The sequence below is a fragment of the Corvus hawaiiensis genome, chromosome 14 (assembly GCF_020740725.1).
Source record: "Corvus hawaiiensis isolate bCorHaw1 chromosome 14, bCorHaw1.pri.cur, whole genome shotgun sequence".
In the NCBI taxonomy this organism is placed as follows: Eukaryota; Metazoa; Chordata; class Aves; order Passeriformes; family Corvidae; genus Corvus; species Corvus hawaiiensis.
In genome coordinates this window covers 11,552,611-11,572,913 of record NC_063226.1, presented here as the reverse complement: position 1 = coordinate 11,572,913, position 20,303 = coordinate 11,552,611, and the positions used below count along the sequence as shown (strand labels likewise).

Genomic DNA, 20,303 nt, shown 5'->3' with positions numbered 1-20,303 from the left:
TAATGCTGGTCTGTTTCCCTTAAAGCAGAATGCCTTTAAGCACATGCAATAATTTTGCTATTAAATAGTAAAGATCTTCGTAAATGATTCAGGTAATATCTTGGTCTAAAACTGATTCTTGCACACATTAGTCCTTTTAAATGACAGCAAGAAAACTGTTCTAAAATATATTAGTTTAGTGGATTAAATATGGCAGCTAAATGCTGGGATTTCTGATTTTATTGGTCCATAAGCATAAAATAATCTTGGTGAGGTGGTAAGGGTTTGGGGGAGGAAACCCTGGGCTGGCCGGCACAGCTGCTTAAGGGTTGTGTTTCCCCAGTCTGTCGCTGTCTGACCTGGGCAGGATGCAGTGTCAGGCCCACAGAAAAAGAAATACATTTGTATTATTTGGTGGTGATAATGGAGAGCATTTTTTTCCCCCTAAACTTCTTTATTTTTCTTAAATAATCAGTCACATGGATTTGATTTCTGAAGTAGGTTAATTTCCTTATGCAAGTAGTAGCTAAGAAAGTCACTGTAGGAGGTTGAACAAATGACTGGTTCAGGTTATCAATGTGTCTATTCAAGTCTACAGAGATTGAAAAGTGGGTTGAAAATGTGCATGCATTCTCTGAAAAGAGATCAGTGAAGAGAATAATCAAAAATACTTTTTCATTTTTTGTTCTTGACCAAGTTTCACAAATACTTTTATATGAAGTATTTAGTTTCCGATTACCTCAATGTATGGATTTTTTGGGAAAGTTGGTGATGTTTGTGGTTTTTGAGAGGATGTGGGTAGGAGGGGGTAGCAGATGGGAAAGTCAGGAGAAGGTTAGCATATGCTTTTTAAAGGCAATGCAAATAGAAATGTAATTTAAAAATAAAAATGAAAGGGTAAAAAGGGTTTTTGAGGGATCTGTTGGCTGAATTGGGATGGCTGTGCTCTCACACAAGGGGTGAGGTGCAGCATTTTAGCTTCTGTCACAGGTCTAGAGCCCTCCTTGCTGGAGAGGATGGAGTTGTGAATTCTGGCTGGCAGAAGCGTGGATGCGAGCTGTCCGTGCTGTTCTCCAGCCCGGGTAGCTCCTGCAGCCTGGCTGTGGCTGAGGGTTCTTTAGGGACCATAATTGACCTTGAAATGTGCTGGGAGTGTGGAGGACAAAGTCTCTCATGCTTTAGGGAACTTGTTTATTGCCAGTTGCTTCTTTTCCTAAGCCTTAATTTAATTCCATTCAAATGCCTCTTTTCAAAAATCCCTTAAACAGATTCATGTGAATCAAGGGGAAATGGCAGTTAAGGAGTTACAGAGGTGGGTGCTTGCCTCTGGGGAGGGGTGTAAGGAAGGGAGCCCAGTGAGGAGGGATGTCCATGGAGCTTTGTCCCTCTGGGATGACCTGTGGACCCAGTGCTGCTGCTTCTGTGGGAGATTGGATCTTCATGGACCTCCTTTCCTTTCTGTTGAGACCAGTAGTGGAGCTGAATGGAAAATTGGGAGCTGCATGTTAATTTTACTGTAGTTGTTTTACTAAAGCTTCTCTTGTATTGATTTGGACTCGGTGCAACCACTGTCTGTATTTGTACTGCATAATAGGAGATGATCAGAACATGTTTCGAAGATGGCAGCATGCTCCTAAAAATGTTTGTGAGTTTGAAGATGAGATTAGTGCATGATGTTCTCTTGCACAGTGAGGCAGATGTTCACATGATCTGCATGTGATTCAGTAGCCATATCCATTCAAAACTTTGTTGCTTCTGCTGCAGCTGTTCAGGTGAACGCACTACAATTCCTGTATTCCAGCCCCATGGTAAATGACACAGATTTTGCAGATCCCAGTACCCATGTTCCTTTAGCTCCTGGGATAAGAAAAGAAGAATTTGCCTGAATCTGTGAGGTGGCTGAATACAGCATGATATCTGGGAGTGGGATGGGTGAGTGGAGTACCTTGTTCCCTCCAGGAACTTCTCGGGAGCTCTGTATCTGTCTCCTTCCTCAGCCTCTGGCCTTTCCTGTGTAGAGGGGTGAGCTCCAGAGTTGCTCAAGCTTTCTATTCAAGTTTAAGTCTGAAATGACTTTGCACAAATTTTTAACTGCTTGTTTCCATTATTACATTCTCACTATGGCCCATAGTGCAACACTGTTGCCTATTTCATGATTTTTCATATTTTATGATGTTTTCAAGTGGTTGTGTCTTTTACATTTTTGCTTTAAAAAGCCCTCTGTCTCCACCCACCAACTTGTTTCGGGACTAGACCCACCCATTTGTACTAAGAAGTAATGCCAGTTTGTGCAGAATTATTTCATCACAGAGTCTCTTTTAAAATAGTTTAATACAGTTTCAGGAGTGGAAGGTGTGTGCTTTGTCTTGTTCCAGAGTAAACTGCTTAATATTACTTACCACTGTGTGATGTGACTGCTGGCAGTTTAGTTAAATGAACTGTTTTTCTGCCTGAGGTTCAGCTCCCCTTGTTTCAGCTACTCACCTTAGAACAGAAACCTACACAAGAGCTGGAGAGGAACTTTTTGCAAGGGTATGTAGTGACAGGACAAGGGGGCCTGGCTTCAAATTGAAAGACAGTAGGTTAAGGTTAGATATTAGTAAGAAATTCTTCACTGTGAGGGTTGTGAGTCCCAACAGAGAAGCTGTGGATGCCCCATCTCTGGAAGTGTCTACTTTGGGCAACCTGGTGTAGTAGAAGGTGTCCCGCCATTGCAGGGGGTTTAGAATTAGATGGTCTTCACGGCCACTTTCAATCCAAACTGTTCTGTGCCTCTATGATTCTGTGTGGTGCTCACTGCACAGCCAGAAAATTCAGGCATAGGGAAACCAAGAGACTTGACCATTTCCATTCTGAGGAAGGATTTTCATCATAGTCTGCTAAATTGAAATTGACTCTTCTAAGGTTTAGGGAAGGAGTTCTGTAGAAGTCCTTTCTGGGTCCATCCTGTGGTGGAAGCTTGATTTAATTTTTGTGCAGAAGGAAGCAGTGGCATTTTGGGTGTGGCTGATCAGATTTTGACAGTGAGGCGGGGGAGACTCTCACTTGGGAGCTCTCCTGAGTGGTTCCTGTTCCCAGGGATCCGTGAGTCTGCCCAAGTGCACCTTTGTGCACAGTTGCTCATTTTTCATTAGGTAGTGATTTGATTAGATAAAAATAAAAGGTGCTTGAGCATTCACTTTTGCAGTGATGCATAGCAAATTTATGCAGATTCAAATAGGACTAATCTGCATGCAAAATATAAAATGTGATTACTAACCCATATGCACCTGTACTGAAGTTTAATTGGGTAAAAATATGAACAGGAAGGGAGAAACCTAACAAAATGTACATCCATGAATTTGGGTATGAATTAATGCAAAGAGATCCTTAAAGTGTTAATGATGATTCAGGTGTTTCCAGAGTAAATTAAATAATTCAGTAATTTAAGAACATTTATTCTTTAATTAACATTGACTTTATTAAAAAAAAATACAATCCTACTTTCTGCAGACTTTTCACCATTTGCTTCCTTTAGCTATCTTGTTCTAATAGCATTCAGTTCATGTCCAGGATCACCCTGAAAACACAGATGATTGATTCTGATCATGTGTGAATCAGTTGACAATGGTCGTAGTTTCCTTGACATAAAGGAAACATTATCAGTGCTAAAAGTGCATTAGGAGGTCAGGACTTAAAGTCAGGAGAGCTTTAAAAAACGTGTTATAACTCATTTTCATAATAATTTTGGTTGCGTTCAGTGATTCGTTCATCTAACACTGCAGCTTGTGTTCAAATACAGTATTAGAGCATATCACTTGCCTGTGAAGGTCTCCATGGTCCAGGGAGGTTGGATGTCAGTGGAAGTGCATTTTAGCTGATGTTTATTTCTTCTAGGATGCTCTGAGAAGATTGTTAATGTTCCATGGTTAAGCAGAGGAGAGTGAATTCAAGCTGTAGATGTGAATGAGTTATGATAAGAAAAGCTGAAAGTCAATTATCACCACTGGCTTCTTATTCTTAGGGCACATATCTGTGAGGAGACTCCAGCACCTGTAGTACCCATCTTCAAAAACAGAACCCATGTAATTTCTGTAATGAAGTGAGTGGAAAGTACTGGTGCTGGTACTATTCCTGCACTGAAAAGCTGGCAGTGCTTGAGCCAGGTTTTGTCACTCACTGAAGCATGTACAGAGTACAGTGCTGGGAAAATAACTCTGTGCCTGGCTGAGAAGGCCTGGGCCACCAGGAACACAGCCCGTGCACAGTGTGGGCACCCTGGTCATTAGAAACCCTTCTGTCTTAGGTTACAATGTAAGATGTAACCAAAAGGTTCGAATTCTATTACCATCTGTGTAAGCTGTTAAGATAATTGAGGCAGTGTTCTTTATCCTCTCTGTGACTCATCCATGATAACTCCCTGCAGGGGGCTATCTCTGCTAATAGGATATCAAGGCCTCACTGCATAACTCATAAAACTACATCATCCCATTGTGAGATGCTCCACCCAAGGGGAGGAACCAAGCGTTCCTACCTTGGTAAAATCTGAGGTTTGGAACATCAAAGTCAGCCCTTACCTACTGGATTCCTAGAGGACAAGAGTTACATAACCACCGCTGGACTTTCAGAGGAAGGCCAGATCCTTCTACAGGATCACCACTTCAACAGAACCACATCTACCACTTCAACAGGACTGCAGCCACCATTTAATCGGACTGCTACCACCACCGTGCCTGACAGGGTGTCAGGTTGTATCCTGACCCTGTCAGTGTTTCTGTACTATTGCATTTATTCTAATTTTCCTATTAAATTGTAGTTCTGACTTGGAATCTCTCACTGGTTTGCTTTCAAACTAGTACATCTTTTATGTAAAAGCTTTCCTAAGTGGGTTTCTTGAGGACCAGGCTCATTTCAGTGAGAGAGATGCTGTGATGAGGAGAGCCATTCTCAGAGAACCTCCCAAGTAAACACTGCACATTGTGAACACCAGCAGTTGCAGCTGAGCCCTTTGGGTTAAGAATGGCTCTTGCTAAGAGATTTCTGGCACACTTTGATGGAGAGGAAATGCAAGTAGTGGGAATGCTTTAAGTAAACTGAGCTGACATCAAATAATCAAAACCACTTAACACTGTGACATAAAGTGACAACATCACAGAATTTCAAAATTTAAGTTGACACTCTGTCCTGTGCATTAGTGGATAACAAGAGCAACCAGCGCCATGGCATGGGTTAGTTACGGAGTGTCAGGATTTCCTCTGAATGGCTGTGACACTGTGAGGCTAGCCTGTGACCCTGATGTTGTTTTATACAGAGGAGAGGTTTTTTATACAAATGAACAAGGCCTTGAAAAGGTGTCTTGAGCAGAAGGCTCCCAGTGGAGCATTGTGTGGGAGAGTGGCTCGGGTTATTTGCTAGAATGACTGCTCTCCTCGTTGAAAGCTGTGTGTGATGAGAGAGGGTTTGTGACTGGAGCCTTGCTACGTAAATCTACCATTGTTTAATAAGAATATCCCCAAATGACTGTATGAGGACCCATAGGTTCAGATTTCTCTTGAAGTTATCCATCCGAGACCTCTCCATTTTTACATATTTCCCAGAGGAAACAGTCTCTATTATTTCCTTTAAGAAGTTACCCAGGATATATGCTACCCACAACAGCTGCTGCTTGCAAGAACCTTCATTTTGTTAATGTTACCTTTGCCAGAAAATATTCAAAACAGAAAATGAAGTATCTGTAGTGGTGTGTTCAACTCAGCAGGAACCTGCACTGGTGCCAGAGCGGAGAGAGACAGAATAGTAGAGCTCTGTACCAAATAAATTATTAATCCTTAATGTGCAAAAAGAGGAGCTGTAGGAAGAAATAATGTCCTGATCTGGCAATGCTTGAAAGCACCTGTGAGTCTTGGGGCTATACTCAGTTTCCAAGAAGTATCTTTATGTTCTAGGCCCTTACGAAAATAACACAGTGAGGGAGCCACCTAATCCATTTATCCACTGCCAAGCTGGCTTTACCAAAGTGCTGGCTTTACAGTGCTGGCTTTACCAAAGTGTCATGGGTTAGCTTAGCTACGGAAGTGATTTTCTTGCAAAGAGGTGCTTACAGCTTCCTCTATGACCTGACAGAACCTATCAAGTGGCGAATTTGAATGTTGACAATTTTTTAAGCCACTTAAAAATCTTGACCCACCTCTGTGGTCCACATTTAAGAATGGACAAACCCTGGGAAAGCTCTCTCTTGCTTCTGGCCTTGGTAACTGGGCTGGGCCCGTGTGGCCCAGTGGGGCTGGGCCGGGACACAGCCATCCTGTGGCTGTGCGGCCCTGTTCCATCCACGGCCCTCCCCAGCCCTCTTACGTGCAGACATTAAGTAAAGAAGGAAGAGCTGAAACCCTGAGGGAGGAGAAAGAGGAGATGCTTAGAAGCTGAAATTCTGTTGTAAAGCTCTGGTGGTGATAGACTATGATAGGCATCAGAGTACCCCTTGTAATTTCATGAAAGCATGGGGGGTGGAGCGTTCAAACTTTACTTGTGAGCAAAAGTACCTGTGCTGGAATAAGCAAATGCTGAAGCAGCTGTAATTTGATGAGAAGTTTGAACAGGGAGAGATGGAAGTGATGAGGACTCTTGCTCCAAATCAGAAGGAGAAAGACCTCTGCTCTTGGAGATGCTCCCAGAGATAGTCCTAGAGATGAAGATGATGAGGACCCTTTTGCTCCCAGGGATGGGGGAGGGCCTCTATTTCTAGAGATGAAGATGCTCCCAGAGATGGGTGAAGAGAACCTTTGTTTCTGAACAGCTCAACCTTAAAATGGTACTCCAGTAGGTCAAGATTGGACCCTCGAAAGCAGTTGTGGGGAAAGCTGTAAAACGAGGGAAGGGACTGTCACATGTGAGCAGAGGACCAACCCGGGTGGCTGGCTCGTTGTGATACTGAAGCCATGAGATAACTTCTTGTGGAGATGTCTCCATAGCATGAGCAAGAGAGACTCCTCTCCCTACGTGAACTGAAAAAGGTTATCATAGAAGTGGTAAACTGACTGAAAATCTCAAGGGTTGTCTTTTTACATTGTCAGTGGGAGAAGGGAGAAAGGTGGGGGGAGGAGAAGTGTTCTGAAGGTGTGGTCTGATTTTTTTCCTTTCTTTTAGTTCTGTTAATAAACTTATTTATATTCTTTTAAGTTTGGTGCCTGCTTTGCTTTCTCCTAATTCTTATCTTACAGAAAGTAAATAAGTAAGTAAGGAGTTTTTTGGACCAAACCACTACACTCTAATTGGTGTTTCCGCCCGGTGTACGAACTGAACCTGCTACATAATTGGTGGAGAATGTGGGCAGAATGGGACCTTGAACAAGCTGCAAACTGCTTTGAAGAAGCTTTGCTCAGGTTTTCCTCCCCCCTCTCAGGCTCAGTTTAAAGGCACAGAAAGGCACAAAATTAATTTCTGGACATGGGGCAGCGATAGTCGCCCCAAGTCACAAAGCCCTGCCAAATCTTGGTTATCAACTGTTTGATTAGGCAGATTTTAAAGGGTTTTATTCTGCACTACCATCCGCAAGGTTTCAGAGTTGAACTGAAGACAAGAATAAGTTGTTCCACTGGAAGATCTGATAATTGCTTATCAGCAAATGACTTAGTGGCTTGAAAGCAGAAAAATGAGAATCTGCAAGTGTTGTAGGTGAATAGGCTCTGAGAGGTCAATGTTAGGGAGTATTTGTTGGGCCTTAGGTTCCTCTGACAGCACTGGCCTTTCAGAAGGCATTTGCTAGTGTCAGTATGGTATTTTAGAGAGGTTAATGAGCCCTTGCAGTGGATGGAGGAGTTTCTTAATGGAAAAGGGGGAGAAAGTATACTGAAGAAAAAAGGAAGCGAGAAGGCAGTGAGGAAGGCGTGTTGTTTCTGTAGTTATTCTGTATTTAGGTGGACTCTGTGCTCTAGTATCTGTGAACAGTCGGTGAGTATAAATGCTCCAGGAAAAAGTTGTGTTTCAAGACAAAATACTTTGATATTTCTGGCTCAAGTGAGATCATGGTGTATGTATAGCAAGATATAGCTTTGACTGTGTCACTGGCAGTGCTTGGGTGACGTGGCATCATCCGGCAGTGCTCTAGAACGTGTTCAGGCCATGGAGGTGTGATGCGTGGGTATAACAGTGAATGCGTATTTAGGGCTTGACTTTACATTTGGGTAGAGAAAAACTGAGTTTTCCGTTTTGGTTTACCTAGGGTTTGGGTTTGCAGGGTGGTGTGGGAGTACCCTGAGCATTTACAAAAGGGAATCCAGTGAAGTGCTAGAAAGTCACCATAGAAACATTAATGTGTGGAGAGTATGACAGAATTGTTTCTGTAGATACTTCCTGAGGCTTTAGAGGCTGATACTTTTCAGAAATGGTGGAGTGCAACCAATTAATTGAAATTGGAAGTTTCAGAATATTAGTTTTGTGTAGGCGTGTGGAGGGATGGAGATGCTTTTGGATCAAGTCTTCTGCTGTAGTGGGCAAATATGTCACATACTCCCTTCAATTTTATCAAAATATCCTGTTCATAAGCAGTTGGATCCCAGTACTGCTGCTCTCTCAAAACCACTGCGCTCTGCTGACTGGACACCTTCCCATACCCCAAAGGTTTCCATGGTTACTTAGAGCAGTGTAAACAGCTTTTCTGCCTCCCTGGTTCTTTCCCCTGTTGTACTTATGAGTCCATTATTTTGCTACCTTCATCTTGTAAAATTGAATCTCAGTTTGCCTGGTCTTCTAGATTATCCTTTTTAGCACTTCTTTCAATGTGAATTTCTCGGTCATGGGTGACTGGAACTGTGCAGTTTCCCCCATCAACTTGCCATGTCTCATAGATGCATGAAGTCTGGCAGTAGACATGTTTGGGGACCAAGGGTACATTTCTTTTTGGCAAAAGCTTTGAGGTGGTTTTTATTTCAGTTTCTTGTAAAATTAAATTAATTGTCCTTTACAAGAGGTCAGAATTGTTATTAGTTCACATGTCCAGTGCTGTGAGGGAATATTAAGCAGTAATTAACCATTACATCTATTTAAAATTCACATGCCAGTTCTTCTTCCACAACAAATATCCTCTTGCTCACTGGCAGTTTTTGTAGTTACATGATACTTTGTCTGTCTTTATCTTGTTTTGGAAGAGTAGAGAACTCAGAGAGCCCCCGGATGTAATTTTTGCTTGACAATTGCTTTGTGAGTGCTGTTGGCACTGCTCTGTAGGGTTGTCTTATCAGGATGTCTGGAAACTGTGGGGCGTTCTTGGAGCACAGGTGAGGAGCTCAAAGCTTCCAGAAGTTCTTTGTGGCAACCAAAAGTTGCTGAGGCAACCGGAAACATGCACAGGACAGTTGGTGAGAACTCGGCTAGGGAGAAGCCCATTGAGATTTTGTGTCTGACTTGGAATTTTATCCTGTGTTGCTTTTGTTCTGGCTTTTTAAACTGATCACAATAGGGTCCCGTAGGGCCTTTTTGAGCTGTGTTAATTGCTCAAGTCAGTGGCCCTATCTTTAATAGAGCTGATCATCTTCCAGGAATTTCTTTTATTATTTAACAATATTTAAGACTCCATGTTCATAAAAACTTTCTCCAGAAAGCTACTTCTTGTCTTGGACAATCACACTAAATTATCTACCAGCCTCCCGGTTCTTTTCAGAAGTAATGGCTTGGCCCAGTTACACAATTCATTCCTCATAATTTTTCTGAATTTCTTGGATAGTAATTTATTTCCCATCTCATTGTATATCAAAATGACCTGTACTATATTTTTCTAGTTATTTAGCTCCTGTTGGGTAATGGGAGTTGTAGAGGTTTGGCTTTCAGTACTAATCAGCCATGTTCCCGTGTATTTTTTAAGTTCTCACAGGAGCTATCTGGTAATGGCTTTTCTGTTGTGCTGGATTGGTTCTACATGATGATGCACAGTTAGAAATCTTCATCAGATGCCTTGGTTTTAAGCAACCACTGAACAACATTACGAAATGTACTTGCACTGTTTTTTTTTCCCCTTCCCTATTCCCAAATTCTCTACATTTCCAAATTTCTAAATTATCTCAGTTGTAACTAATCTTGGGGTTTTTTTAATCTTAAAAAATGACTCATTGAGAATTTGCAGCTGTAATGTCATGTTCTCTTATTGCTAATACTCACTGCAGATTGTATTTTTCCACACGAGTACTTGTCAAAACTGGAGGTGGGTGGGTTTCTTTGTGCCTTGATAAATCAAATCAGTTCCAATGAATGGCAGTGGACTCCCACTCTGCATGTCATCCTTGCTCTGAATTTTGAAATAGCATGCATGGTTCTAATACAAATTTTGTCTATGCTGTTATTTTAGTGCTATTTTCTAATATAACCTTTACAAAAACATTGGCAATCAAAGAACATGTTACCATTTGTGCTAATTTCAGGAGATGATCACAGGGCTATGTAATTAGCATTGATTAAACAAGGAGCTGAATGGAGAGAGGCTACTTATGAGATGGAAGAGCAGGACGTTTTCGCTGCTAGACAAGGAGCACTTTACAGTATGTTAATGAGTCAAGACAGTTGGAGAATTCATAAAGGCCAAATCAGAGATGATTGCTTCTGTTACAAGGCAATAGGTAGGTCACTGGGCATTATAAGACATTTAGGATGGTATCCTGTTGTACTATGGGGAAAGTGAGAGATTTATGTAATGGAAATCCTGTTTCACAGCTCTAATAAGCTTGTTAATAGCAATTCAGTGTGTCATGGCACTTAGTAAGGATTTCAGATTTTGTAATGTAGAATGAAGAGAAAGATTCAAGTGGAAAATTAAGAAAGATGTTGCAGTGAACATTTTTTGTGCAGCAGTATGTGCTAGCAGCACCCTTTAAGAGGCTTTCATGGACTGCAATTTGAAGTCCAGTTGCACAGTGTGAAGACAGGCTGGTTCCACTTGTGTTGTCTCTGAGCCACCCGCCTGCCTTGAAAATGTGTCTACATTAGTAGAGAATTCGGTGGTGGGAATTAGGCAGGGCCAGTTTCCTTTTGTCAGCGTGACAAGCCATTGATGCGTGAAATGGCATGCGCTGAAGCTTCTCTGAGCTCTCCTGTGAAATCCCTTGTGCAAACAACTCAGAAACTTCCTCTCCCGGTTTGCAAACAGGGTGCTGTGGGTGGGATTTGATAGGTGCAGGTTGTGTTTCTCTCCTTGGCATTCCCCCATCTGCAGATTGATGCTACCACTTGGGAAAGGGGCAGAAATTTAGGGTGTTGAAATCTAGGAATGAGTTTGGTGAGTTCTCTATCCCCTTGCAGTGGAGTTTGTGCTATGCAGTGGTGTACCTAACTCATTAATGCAGTAGAAACGCCTGAGCTACTGTTTGGGTGAATCTACCCTGATGTAGTAGCCATTAACCCTTTGAAGAAATCTAGTTCATCACCCAAATGAGCAGAGTGCTTTACATCATTCCATTTCCCATCTAATCCTCTTCAGGCTTGATGCCCCCTGTAAGTTCTTGGAAGGGCCATTCAGCTCTGCCTTTCTGCTCAGACCCAAAATCCCAATGTCAGGGCAATTCTGGAAGTCAGTTTTCTCTTCTGGCCATCAGAAGAACATGTCCATGAGGATCAGTCTTTCTAATGGATGTTGCATCTGGAACTGGCCATTTGTATATTCTACACCAGTGTGAAAATCTTACATTTTTACTATTTGGCGTCATCATGGGACGCAACAGCATTTGTATGAATCTGCACAAAACCTGTCTGCATGTAGCGGGTTGGGTTTGTAACCGGGCGGAAACACCAATTTAGTGTAGTGGTTTGGTCCAAAATACTCATTACTGTTTATCTTCTGTGAGATAAGAATTAGGAGAAACACAAAGCAGGCACCCAACTTGAAAGAATATAAAGAAGTTTATTAAAAGACCTAAAAGGGGGGGGGGGGAATATACCACACCTAGAGAACTCTTCTCCTTCCCCCCCCTTTCTCCCTTCTCCCACTGACAGTGTAAAAAGACAACCCTCAAGATGTTCAGTCAGTTTACCACTACCGTAATAACCTTGTTCAGTCCATTTAGGAAGAGGAGTCTCTCTTGTCCATGCTATGAAAACATTATCACAACGAGACAGCCGCCCACTTCCAAATAACTTTGTTCAGTCCATTTAGGAAGAGGAGTGTCTCTGCTCGCATGTGATTCCCTTCCCCCAACTTGCAGCTTTTCCCACAACTGCTTTTGAGGGTCCACTCTTGAAGGTTTTTGAGGTACAATTTTAAGGTTGAGCCGTTCAGAAACAAAAGTTCTCTTCACCCATCTCTGGGAGCATTTAATCTCTAAGAGCAGAGCCCCTTCTCCTTCCCTGGGAGCAAAGGGTCTTCCTCATCTTCATCTCTAGGACTATCTCTGGGAGCATCTCTAGGAACTGAGGTTTTCTCCTTTCCCATTTGGAGCAAAAGTCCTCATCACTTCCATCTCTCCCTGTCTAAACTTCTCATGAAATTACAGCTGTGTCAGCATCTGCCTATCTCAGTGCAGGTGCTTTTGCTTACAAGTTGAACTGAACACTCCACCCCCCATATCTTCATGAAATGACAACGGGATACTCTGATATATCATAGCTTCACAACAGAATTTCAGCTTTAAGCATCTCTTCTTTCTCTTCCCTCAGGTTTTCAGCTCTTCACAGCACTAAAAGGGTTAATCTCATCTTGGCTTTGCAGCTGGAATTTTTCTTACTGCAGTGGAGAAGTGGGGGGAGCCAAGCCACTCTGGCTGCTCACAGCAGGGCTGTGGGGGAGTTCCGTGGGTGGAACAGGGTCCATCGGCTCCAGGATGGCCGTGGCCTGGCCCAGTCCGGCCCGAGCAGGGCCTGGGCCGGGCCCGCTGGCCCCCCCACGGGGCCCGCAGCCACCTGTCCCAGCACTAGAAACAAGAGAGAAAGTCTGCCTCAGGGTTTCTATTCTTAAGTGTGCATCACAGAGGCGGTCACAACTTTAAGTGGCTTAAAGAATTGTCCATATTCCAACTGGCCAGCTGATAGGTTCTGTTAGGTCCCAGAGGAAACTGTAAGCACCCCTCAGCAAGGACATCCCTTCCGGGAGTATGCTTGCTAACCTACGACACTGCAGAAGTTGCTTTTGTTTCACCTCATCACTTAAGTTTTGAATCATACATATAACTGCAGTTCTGTCCATTCCAATGCTGGTTCAACACTTCAGTTGTGGTTACAGATTTTTACTTTTTCATCTGTCTGGGACATGATGTGACATCTGTGAAACATGAACCCTCTAATGACTGCAGAGCAGCCTGGAACAAAACCTTGCATGTCTGAACAGCTCCATAGCTGGAGAAGAGGAGAGGGAATCCAAGTTTTTTGGTCTAGACTTTCTGTGACTGATTCTTTTCTCCTGATTAACCCAGCTCTTGGAATCTCACAGCAATTTAGTGTGTCAGAAACCCTTTTCTAGGATTGTCTGCAGAGGGCAAGGGCTGTGCTTTTTGTTAGAACTTGACTTCAGTGATGTAACACACCATATCTTTGCTCTTGCTTCCAGATCACCTGCTCCTTTCTGAACTATGCAATGTATTGATAGAGGTGAGCACATAGAGCTTACTCTAGATTGCTTGTGCATTGTTGTGCTGTGTTTTTCTGCCTTGGATACAGTTAAAGGAGGAAGTCTCAGAGCTGTGGAGTTTGTGCAGTTTTTGGTCTGTTGCGCATTCCAAGTAAGGTCCTTTCACTAGGAAAAGTCATGCTGGTAAATAGATATCAGATGTCAGCTTCACCTTTTTCTTTCTTTAGTTCTTCTTTCCACATTTTTTATTCTCTCCTTCTTGAAGGAGTATGATGACACTAGTACAAGTTGTTCCCTAACTGCAGCAGAAGCCTAGTTGAAGGAATACATTAAAGCATGAACAAACAGGACTCTGCTAGATAAACATTTAATTTTTGCCTGCCTGCTTCAAGTCCCCCAGGACCAACTTCCTACTATCACTGAACCTCATTATAGTTTTTTCTCTGGTCTTGTAATAAAATCAAAAGCATTAAGCAACTGGAGCTGTCCTAGGCTATTTAGGATCGATTTAAGTAACCAGTAATTGCAGTTTGCCTCCCAAATGCTGTGGAAGTTGAAGGTTTTTTGCTATATGTGGTGGTCAGATATCTTCTTGAGATAGTGCACGAAGCAAAGTTAATAGCGACCAGGGTTATTTAATATCCTAAATAAGGACACTGAGGAGGAAGTGGAAAGCAATCTGGCAGTGTCTGCTGTAGCTGCTGGCATGGTTTTGTTACAAATTAACTGTGTCAGAGAGAATTAGAAAGGGAAAAAAGGGTTGCAGATGTTCATAAGATTTGGACAGTGCATTTAGATTTGCTTGTATATGTGGCTATTTTAATGTTTTCTGTGGAACTAGTTCATGTGGTTCCAATTATTCATTTAAGTTCCATATTATCATCTTCAGTTTCCTGAGTGCATGATTTATGTATCTGACTATTAAAGCCAAATCCACAAATTGAAATTCACTGCACATTGATTAAATTGGCTGTATGCATCACTTAAATAAATTACGTATGTTAAAAAATGACTCTAATAGTTAAAATTTGCAATTCGAATGGCCTATAAACCAAGGATTATTTGCCAACAAAATGTTTGAATCATATTGAGTAACAAATACATTAGAGAATTGCATGAGTTCATCACAATTAATGAATAAGGAAAAAATACTTATCAGATATTATGTAAGTTTTTGTTCAGTGGAAAATCAAATTTGCAATAGACTATTTGGAAAATCCAGCTGAACGTCAAGGATGCAGGAATGAATGAGGTGTGATAAATGCACCTAATTGCACATAATACTGTTTTAAGAAGGCTGGCTTTCTGCAAATACGCATCTTCTTTCTGTGAAGAAAGAGAAAATTGTAAGACCGTGGTCATGCTGCATCCACAGAAGGTTGTAGTAGTGTGATTAAAGTGTGCATTCCTTTTTGGTTCCAGAATTAAAACATGATCCAGACTGAATCTTGTCTTGATTGTGCTCCCCTCTTCTCTGCAAACCTGATTGTGGGCTTCCTGTTTGTCTGCTCGAGTGCTGGCGTGTCTGGGACTGCTTCACTCACTGGTGGAAATGTGGATATTCTAGGAAGGCAAAACTTCTGTGTTGAAGCTTTTTAAAAGAAGTTGGTAGCTAAGGGACTTAGTCTAATTTTTTTTTCTGAAAGTTGGTTTCTATCAAGATTATTTCTATTTCAGGTGCTGCTGTTAAAGTGAAGTACTGAAATGGGTAGGTCTGGCTTCATAATACTCTTCTCTTATTGTTTGCTCTAATCCTTTTGAAAACAAAATAGTACCCTAGAACCTGTGGGCTGTTGACTTTTTAGTGTGATGGAAAAATTATACAACAAACAAACCCAAATAAGCACAGACTGTCCCTTACCAATCAAACTAAACTATTTTTTTCCAGTACCAGCTTCCAAATGCCAGCAATCCATCAATATCCAAACCCCCTTCTAGCCTCCTCCAAGAGGAACCATTGTGTTTTATAAACCTTCCCAACAGTTCATGTATATAGCAATAACACTAATGAAAGGTATAGAGTTCTATTTTAGTGTATAGACAAAGCAGCTCTTTTTTTTTCTTTACCAAAAGTTTTAACTGTAGGACATGTGAAAACGGGTACTTTAACAGATGAAGTGCTCAGAAAAATTAACAGATTGTACGGGGATCTTGAAAGGTCACACCAGTAATGATAGTATTAAGAGGAAAAAGGGCATGTTAGCAGGAAATGGGTAAAGATGAATGTCAAATCTTGCATGTTAAAGTATTTCATTTTAGCCTGGTAGAGAAATCTCTGTGCATTACTGAAGATGTTGTGTTCCTTATCACCTTCCATCAGTCCTCATTAATTCTGGGAAAATGCAAAAGGCAAGGTTGGTTCCAGTTGACTGAGGGGTGGAGCCTTTGGCATTTCTTTCCTACTTAATGCATGTTCACCTTGAAATTTATTTGTTCACAGTGGGAGACAGACAAGTATGTTAGTGTGTTACCTGTGTTGCTGGCCTTTTGGTTGTTGGGTTGGTTGGTTTGTTGTTTTTAAAATATCCCTGTGTGTTTGTTTATCTTTTCGCACCCGGGAAAAAAAGAAATAAAAAGGGATTCTGAGCTGTTGCAGTCCTGGATTTTAGGCAGCGCTGCAGGGTTGCCTAAGCAAGCCTGGCTTGTGCATCTGGCCAGGAACAAAAGATGCCACAGTTAAGTTTCCCACTGCTCTTCTCGCTAATTGTAATGTTCTTTATTCCATGCCACCACAGCCTCTACAAAAAGCATTGTGACAGGTCTAAACCCCAGTTTATTTGTTGGAATAGTACTTGGCAATATTACTGAGTTCTGAGCTCCATGAAGATCAGAGATGTGCATATGGAGAGCAGTAGCTGAAATACACAGTGCAATAAATTATGGGCAGCATTTTTATTTTCCATTATTTCTGCCAAGTAATATTTTTGTGGGGGTGAGTGGGTTAAATACTTGTTTTTGAAGTTTTCTTTAGAACTACTTTTTTGCTGACTCTGCAAATCAGGCATTTCTAAATGCTATTGCAGTCCTCTTACAGTGAAGGGAATTGTATTTCTGTCCTGTGAAGTACCACATGCCTGGCTCTATTTGTTATCTTTCACCGTCATGGAAGTGTATTTGAATAACAGAATCTAGCAAATACAGTTTAGGTAGAAGAGAACAAAATATGAATATGAACAGTTCTGAAAAAGCCCTTGTAAAATAAATAGGCTTTACTGTAAAGAAGCTGGGGGCTTGATATTATGTGGTGTTGAGCGCCCTGTACATCAGTGGCAGTCAGCTCCTCTGAATTTTAAATCATAAAGTGACTTGAGAGTCAGCAGCTGGGCTGTGATGGGACTGCCAAAGGACCCTGTTCCTCCTATTGTATTTAAATTATGCTACCCTGACAGTAATGGTGTGTTGCGAAGATTACGCAGGCTCAATATTTAAATTTGAAATCAATTTTATTTGTTACTTTAATTAACTATTATAATCCATAAAATATGCTGTGTAAAACACAGAAAATGAAAACAAATGACCATCTGCGACAATTTAATATCTCTTATGTGAATTAAAAAAAATGAAAGAGGCAGCTTTATCTTGAAAAATTACCCTCAAGGTAAAAGGTAATCCCCCAAATCTGGCTGCCAGATGGCAAAGTGTAAACCTTTGGGCATGTGTCCTAGCCAGGGCTCTTTCTCTAATGTGGGGTTGCTTTTACTAAGTTCTTAAGAGAAGCCTATTGATTTTGATGAAACTTCTTGTACTAGGAAGTAAATAAAGATGCTTGTACTGAGAAGTACTACCTCGTTGCAAATGTGGTCTTTGTCAGAGCCTGCTGGACTCAATGGGGAAGACTCTCTGTTGTTTTTATGTTGCTTAGAAGGTATTCTGGAAAGTGTTCACAATATGGGTATGTCTGAGTTAACAGAGGGCAGCAGATGCCCACTTGGGGTGACTGTCATTCCAGGTAGTTGTAGCACTGCTAGGAATCCAGAAGGTGCTCATTAGAGAGAAAGCTATTGCAGTGTTATTTCTGATCATAAAATATGGGATCCATCCTGGCAGAAAAAGATCTGGCTTATGCTTGTGCTTGTCATACTAATTTTATAGCAAATGTTTTTGTTTAATATAATGGAGCTTCAGGTACTGCAGGTTTTAGAACAGTCTCCCGCCAGATACTGAATTGTTCACCTCCAAGAAAGTGTGAGAGAAAAGTCTGGGCTGTACAAGAGGTGGGTGACTTGGGGGTGAAATGTCAAGACCAGATCTCAGTGCTGGCAAGGGAACTGTGCTGAGGATGAGCCAATATGTCCTGCCTAGATGAAGTCTGTACTTGCTCTGTCAGGTGACCTCCTTGTGTGGTAGGGTCAGTAACTTCCAGCCAAGCTCAGGACTTCAGCGGCTATCTGATACCAAACTCATTGAAATAAGCCTTTTCACTACGGGCAGTGGGCTGCCTCTCATGTTTTTGTGTGTTCTGGAGATGTTACAACATTTTAAGTCCTGTATCTGATTTAAGGGTAAGGATAAAGGATATTTGGGTCTGTTGGTTTCTATAAAATGCAATTTTACTTCGGTCACTCAGTTAATCTAAGTTGCTTGAGACAGCGTGGTAAGTCTGGTCGGAAAGAGCAGGTAGCTTAAATTGCTGAAAGAACAAAACCCAACTTCATGTGGAAGTTACAGAATTTACTGCGCTGTCCAAAAGTGCCCCAGTAGTAGTGAAAAATTGCTTTGTGTGCTGATGCTTTCTAAGTACATCTGCTCTGCAAGTGTCCCTCTGTGATGACAGATTTGAAAAAAAAAAAAAAAGCTTTGCCTTCGGAGAATTTTGTAACTGGGTGAAATATGTTGAGACCTGCCCCCCATGAACAAAGCGCAGCAGTGCTGGCACCTTGACTGGGCTGTCACATCCATTAGGGAGCGTGTGAGCAGAGCAGTGTGGGAGTCTCTGCAAACTTTAGCTTGAGAAAAGCATTAACATTAATGTCAGCAGGACCAAATCTGCCCACCTATTAGCTTTCCTGAATTCGGAGGTGCTTGTGCTGGAACTGGATTTAGCTCCAAGGCCCTGTGCCTGTCATTGCCTGCAGGAGCAGAGTGCCTCTTGCTTGGTTCTTCCCAGCCTCCCTTCCAGTACTGCTTGGGAAGTGTGCCTAAGGGGTGCACATCCTATCAGGCCGGGGCAACTTTACGTCCCTTGCCTTCCTCCTTTGGGTATATTTTCTGAAACTGTGGTTGCTGGCTTGCACAGAGATTAACTTCTGTTGTGCTTGGCTCTTCGTATGAGTGTTTCTAGATCTTCCTCCTTTTGCTAGCTCTCACAGATTTTCTTTTGTATTTTTTCATCACTGGCAAGATCTTCTGTTTCTTTATTATTTAAAAAAATACATATGGGTTTTCAAGTCATTGGAATAAATTAAAAGCAAGTGAACTGCAATGCTTCTCATAAAACATGATTTGTCTACAACCAAGCTGGATACTTCATTTTTCTCATCAAAATTAACTGTATTTCTTGACCTAAAGAGGCTGTAATATTTAATCTGCTTGTAATAAATCCAGCTTCTGCTTGCTTTGTTCACACTATGTTCAGAGCAATTATTTCTCATTTTTAGGAAGGCTATTAAAATACTGCTTTGAGAATATTTTTAACCTTATAAGGGATATCCTCGTTTTTTCTTCCACTGTGGAGAGGTGTTTCCTGTACCTCCCTTGAGTTACGCTGTTTTTTTCAGTTTTGCTAGGCTGAGGTGTGAAAACAAGGCAGCACTAGGCAAGGCAGAAGGGTGCTCTGGCAGGGGTAGACCCAGCAGCTGCTGCTCTGCTGTGTCCTCAGCAGTGCCAGAGCCCAGGAGAGCCAGGCTGGGGTCTGTGGGACAGGACAAGGCATGTGTGTGAGCAGGAGATGGCTTGGTTCCAGCACCAGCTGTTGTTGACTGTCTCTCTGCTATCCCATCCCAAGCAGCAGGAGCAGCAAGTCTGACTTCTTGTGTGTCTCCCACCAGCTGGAGCAACCCAGGCTCGATCCATGGGCAACAAAATTCAATTTTGCTTGCACGACTAGAGACCTTTAGCAGGGCTGATGTGGCAGCTGCTGCTCCCCCTGGTGCTGGTATGAGCTGAAGAAGGAGGTGCTTTACGAGTGCTGCTTAATGGCTACGTCTTGTGTAGCACAACCACATTCAAAAGGGACCTTGCTAGAATGTGTACAAGACTGCAATCACTTGTCCTCACTCTCTTGCAAAAGTATGCTGTTCCTCCAGTTTAATTTCTCCAGACACTTCCAGAAGAGGAATTGGGCTGAATACCGGGTGGCCAAATGGAAATCAAAGTGCTATCAGCCATTGAAGCATGTGAAAAAGCTCGTTCTCTCTTTTGGCTGCACTTTAATGGGGTTGCTCTGGGTGCCTTTGCTCTGGGAAAGTGCACATTCAGGCTGTGACTCAGAGTCCTTGAATGGGTTTGTGGTCTGCAGGGATAGGGGGTAGCTCAGGAAGAGACAACTTTCTTTTTCCTCTTGTGTATTTCTTAGAAAAGCATAACAAAACAACAACAACAACAATTTCCTGTCCTCAGCTGCAGAGTGTGATGAACTCTGGTTGAAATGCCAGCTGTATTCACTTGTGTTTTCCCTCCTGTGCTGTCTCTTCAAGCAAACTTTTACAGCTTCTGATTGCACAAAGACAACAGACATAAGCTGATGTGCTGCTGGAGCTGCTGCCTTATGCTGATGGGTATTTTCGTGCTGCAGCCTGTTGAGTGTATGTGATAATTGGTTTCCGTTTTGGTCTTTGAGGACAGAAGATGCAATTAGCATGTC

The 20,303-nt window shown here is 42.1% G+C and overlaps 1 protein-coding gene across 8 annotated transcripts in view; it reads left to right on the top strand.

Moving 5' to 3' along the window:
* The window catches only part of IL1RAPL2 (interleukin 1 receptor accessory protein like 2), a 393,260-nt gene that overhangs the window by 40,716 nt on the left and 332,241 nt on the right, over positions 1–20,303 (top strand). The window contains exon 1 of one of the 8 annotated variants that reach the window (XM_048318817.1): positions 15,187–15,209. The exons of the other annotated variants lie outside the window; for them this stretch is intronic. Within the exon in view, the coding sequence (XP_048174774.1) occupies positions 15,206–15,209 (4 nt within the window). The 5' untranslated portion in view covers positions 15,187–15,205. Of the gene's footprint in view, positions 1–15,186; positions 15,210–20,303 lie in introns of those variants that run through there. 8 annotated transcript variants of the gene reach the window in all.